Source organism: Myotis davidii, unplaced genomic scaffold (assembly GCF_000327345.1).
Source record: "Myotis davidii unplaced genomic scaffold, ASM32734v1 scaffold81, whole genome shotgun sequence".
NCBI lineage: Eukaryota > Metazoa > Chordata > Mammalia > Chiroptera > Vespertilionidae > Myotis > Myotis davidii.
Window position 1 is genome coordinate 1517848 of NW_006291554.1, and position 5208 is coordinate 1523055.

The 5208-nt window shown below is 42.5% G+C and overlaps 1 protein-coding gene across 1 annotated transcript in view; it reads left to right on the plus strand.

Moving 5' to 3' along the window:
- Window positions 1-1098: 1098 nt before the first annotated feature.
- The window catches only part of LOC102756212 (zinc finger protein 502), a 26605-nt gene continuing 22495 nt past the window's right edge, over window positions 1099-5208 (plus strand). The window contains exons 1-2 of the mRNA XM_015564852.1: window positions 1099-1475; window positions 3113-3257. Coding sequence (XP_015420338.1) covers window positions 1284-1475; window positions 3113-3257 — 337 coding nt within the window. The 5' untranslated portion in view covers window positions 1099-1283. The remainder of the gene's footprint in view (window positions 1476-3112; window positions 3258-5208) is intronic.

The following is a 5208-nucleotide window of genomic DNA, read 5'->3' on the forward strand; positions in this document are numbered from 1 at the left end:
TATTACTAAGAAAATAAGTGGAAACAATCAAAACTCCTTTTGCTGAAGCAATGGTTCATAAATTAGGGATGGTTAAGTAAATTATTGCTATAATTGAGAGTACTATGCCAGAATGAGATAGCTCTGAATGTATTTACATTGACACGTCTATCTGAGACTACTAGACTATTGTGAGATATAGAAATAGAGTTCAAAAAACAATGCAGGTTGCTGAACAGTATTCATATATAATCTAATGTGTTGTGGAAAAATAAACAGTAAGTATGAAGGTGTATATAGTGTATGGCAATACAGAGAAAAGATTAAGTAGACTGACCACTAATTTGTGTGTGTGTGTGTAGGACATATATTTAATTCTGTGTATTTCTGTATTGATCCATTTTCAATGGGAATGATAACACCCTAGGTTATTGTGTAGCTACTAAAAATGATAAGTGTGAAGAATGGCAACATGAAAAAAATCTACTTTATCTTAAGACTAATACTTAGTCTCAGGGGACATTTGGAAGAAATGGAAAATATAACAAGCAAAAAGAACCTCAAAACTACCTGTAATCACATCACCCGGCGATAACCACTCCTAACATGTTGGTGTCTAGGCTCCCAGGTTTTTCTTGAGATTATTATTCTATTATTCTATTATCATTCTATTATTTACCTTTGGCACTAAAATTTTTGTGTTGTAATGTCCCTTCTTAAAATAAAAAATACACAGAAAAACCCCATGGTGATCATTGTGAAAATATGAATTCCCATAGTTAAAAACAAAAAGTTTAACTTGTCATAATTGTCAATGTGGTTGGAAGTTTTCTCTTAAAAGAAATATATCCTATCATACACAGTGGTTACCTCTTTGGAGGTGAACCAGGGATGATTTTTCTTAATCATTTTTTGTATTTTTCAAGTCTTTACAATAAAAATGTATCAACTTTATAATCAGAAAAAAGTCAATAGATATTATATAAAGCTGTTTGCACTGTAATTATCATGGGGACAAATTACCTGTTTACAATCCAACCCCTTCCATCCTATGTGTGAGGAGTAGAGCAGACCTTGTGCTGCAGTGGCCCCTGTCTAGGCACTGGTGAAATTGGCCAGTGGGCTTGGTAGCAGCCAGGCAAACATCTGCTTGATGCTAACAATGTTTTCTGCTTTCTCAGTAGACAGTACTCATCCTGGCCCTGGGAGGAAACTCAAGACGATACTGTTGAAATTAAAGATTAGATGGGGCTTGACCTCTGCTGGGCAGCCCTCAGCTGCAGGAGTTCTGCTGAGCAGAGAAGATGACTGCAGATTTGAGAGGGGCCATGGCCCTGGCCCCTTGGGGCCCAGTGACAGTGAAAAAGGAGGAGGAAGAAGAGGAAAGCTTCCTAGGTCAGGCATCCAGCCAACAAGTGCATTCTGAGGACATCAAAGCCGGGGTTCCTGGAGAGGATCCACGGGAAGGCCTTGACGGGGCAGAGCAGGAGGAAAAGGTTAATGATGGTCTGGGAGGAATGAGGGAGGAGAGACCGAAGGATCTCCAGGGGTTTCAGAGGGGCCACTGTCGCTCTGCTGCCACGCCTGGAGCCTTGTTTCTCAGCTGGAGCTCTGGCCTTCAGTCCTTGGGGACATAAAGGAGCAGTCTCTTCTGATTGATGTGGCATCGAGTACTTTTTTAAAATAATACATGTTTTTATTGATTTCAGACAGGAAGGGAGAGGGAGAGAGAAATAGAAACATCAGTGATGAGAGAAAATCGATTGGCTGCCTCCACCCCCACTGGGAATTGAGCATGCAACCTGTTCATGTGCCCTTGACCGGAATTGAACCTGGGACCCTTCAGTCCACAGACTGGCATTCTATCCACTGAAGCAAACCGGCCAGGGCTGGCATCTAGTACTTTATAAACTGGTGGTTCTCAAACTTGGCTACACAGAATTACCTGGGGAGCTTTTTATAAAACTGTGATGCCCAGGCCATACTGCATTCCAGTTAAATCAGTATCTGGGGGCAGGACCCAGACTTGTCCAGTTTTAAAACCCTTCTAGCTGGCCCTATCCAGTTTGGCTCAGTGAATAGAGCGTGGTCCTGTGGACTGAAGGGTCCCAGATTCGATTCCGGTCAAGGGCATGTACCTTGGTTGCGGGCACATCCCCAGTAGGGGGTGTGCAAGAGGCAGCTAATCGATGTTTCTCTCTCTTCGATGTTTCTATTTTCTCTATCCCTCTCCCTTCCTCTCTGTAAAAATCAATAAACTATATTAAAAACAAAACAAAACCTTCTAGCTGATTCCAGTCAGGTGTTGATCATTCTGACCTTTGTTTCTCAAACTTTAACATGCATAGGAATCACTGTGGCAGGGTCTTGTTGAAATGCAGATTGTGATTCCGAAGGTGTGGGGTGTGACCTGAGATTCTGCATTTCTCACAAGCTCTCAGGTGATGTGGTTCTTTTGAACTGCAAAGGACACTTTGAGTCGTGAGGCTTTGTACTACACTGTTGTCCTTATGTTTTCAAACACACCCCTTGTCATCATTGGCCAGATGAAGTTCCCCAAAGCCTGTGTAATAATATGATCTTTGATCTTTAGACCTCAGAAAATTCTACTCTGGAAAGCCTCTCCATGTGCTCTCTTGTCTTCTCATGCACTCACCGGCTAGTTAAGTTTGGATGCTAGAGTGAGCACTGAGGTGAAATCAGAGTGACAGGGAGGAAGGTGGCAGGCTTGCTTCTCTGCCTAACTCATCATGGGGATTAGGAAAGACTGGCTTCCTTGACTTCCTGCCCCTTTTTATAAAAAAATAATGTTTGGAGCCCTGGCCGGGTCAGTTGGAATGTTGTACTATGTACCAAAAAGGTTGGTATATAGTACCCAGTCAGAGTACATACAGGAGACAAATGATGGATGTTTTTTTTCCTCTCTTTCTCTTCCCCAACCCCCTCTCTCTCCCTCTCTCTCTAAAATCAATTTTTAAAAAAAAGTGGCGGGAAGGTTGTTTGTTTTATCATTTCCAGGAATAGGTACTTAACATTCTCATCCTCAAAAGCTGTCATCATACCTGACTACCCTCCACCCCCTGATCCCAGTGACCATCCTCTCATAAACCCACCTATGTCTGCCTGTCTCTAGGGTCAGAATATGTTCTGGGACATGGCGGTAGTCCTGAAAGCAACGCAGGAGGTGCCTGCTGCTTCAACCCCCAGCAGCTACTCGTTACCAGGGAGTCTGGCCAAGAGCGAGATACTGGAGACTCATGGGAACATGACCTCCCTAGGTAAGTTCAGCCTGATTCAGAATGTTGAAAGATGCCCATGCATTTGTCACAGGAAATGGCTTATTTTGCATAGAGTCTCAAGACACTAAACACAGGTGGACTTCAGATTCACCTTTTAATCACATTTATTGTTGAGCAGGTTGCATATTTATTCACACATATGGGTACACATCCTCTTTATGTACTTTATGTTTAGCATAGGTTGGTGATTTTGAGAAAATGCCCTGGAGATGTTCTGTTTTCCTAGAACTTCTTACACATTCTAGAGGCTTTTGAGCAGTGTGTCAGCTGTAATGGTGTTCAAAACTAGGTCCTCATGAAGGATATGGTGGTTTATCATCTGGTTCTCTAAGCTGGGACTTAGGAAAGGGAGGTATCCTATATAATAAAGAGCTAATATGCTAATTAGACCAGACAGCAGAATGACCTTCCAGAATGACCAGTGGGCAGGGCCAGAAGGCAGCCAGGGCCGCTAGGGCCGAGCCCCCTTGCATGAATTTCGTGCATCGGGCCTCTAGTGTTATATATCTAACTAGCAGTGGCAGAGGCTTGCCAATGGAGTGATGTGTAACTGGCTGAAGAATGTGGTAGCCATGAGTCCTGTGTTGTGGAAGCGATCCCTGGACATCTGCCAAGGCCCCTTTGGGCACTCAACTTTATGAGCCTGTCTGGTACAGGGCAGAGTCTGAATATTTTGAACCCATTTTCCTCACTAGCCAGTTCCTCAGGCTTTTGTGGTCCAAGTCACTTTCTTACACCAGTGTTGTGAGGAAGGTTGGGATCTCCGCCTTTCATCTTCTTGTCTGTTTTTTACTTATTCCCCAAACTCTCCGCAGCTTCTGCTCCTCACTTTCTGCTTTCTATTCCATTCTCTCTGATGTATTCCCCTGTGTGACATTTTTCCTCTGTGTCCTTGTTTTATCAGTCATTCATAGTCTTAACTTCCACAACTGTACCTGTCCGCCAGGAATGGCCTTTTATTTTCCTTCTCTGCCTCTTACCTCAAGACTCTGTTCCCAGCTAAGACTTACTTTTCTGTGCTGCCAGCCACTTCCACAGCAGCAGGTCAGAGCAAGAACACTGAGCTCTGAGAAGTAAGAGAGATCTGAGTGTAGTTGGTGCCCTGCCTCTGATAATTTTATGGCCTTGAGCAAATCTGTTCTCTCCTGGACCCCCATTTCCTGTTCTGTAAATGCAGTGCATTCATTTGATACTTACAGGGTTGGTTGGGGGCCAGTTTCCTCTGTGCTGGGCAGGACAATTGGTGCAGGGGCTACAGCAGTGAATAAGACACAGACTGCCCTTTTGTGGCTCCCACTCAAGTGAAGAAGCTTCATTTTGGTGCTAAAATAATATACATGAAAGTGCTTTGGAAATTGTTACTGGGTTTTCAAGGTTTGAGAGAGAGTATCTACAGTTTTCTATATATTGATTAATGTTGAATTTATTAAAGTTTTACATTAAAAACCAATTTTTAAGCCTTTATGCATAACTTATTTTTAGTTTATTCATACATCTTGAAATATTTTTATAAACATGAGAACACTTGTGCTTTGTCTGTGGTTCATGGTTATGTAAGCTCCAAGTTTTGCAAATTGAATTTTTTAAATATATTTTTTATTGATTAAGATATTACATATGTGTCCTTATCCCCACGTTATCCCCTACCCCCCAGCTCATGCCCTCACTCCCCCGTTGTCTCTGCCCATTGGTTAGGCCTATATGCTTGCATATAAGTCCTTTGGTTGATTTCTCCCTTTTACCCCCACCCTCCCTTACCTTTCCTCCAAGGCCTGACGGTCCAATCAATGCCTGTCCATCTCTGGATCAGTCCTTGTTCATCAGTTTATGTTGTTCATTATATTCCACAAATGAGTGAGATCATGTGGTATTTATCCTTCTCTGACTGGCTTATTTCACTTAAAATAATCAAGCAAAATTGAAGGAAATT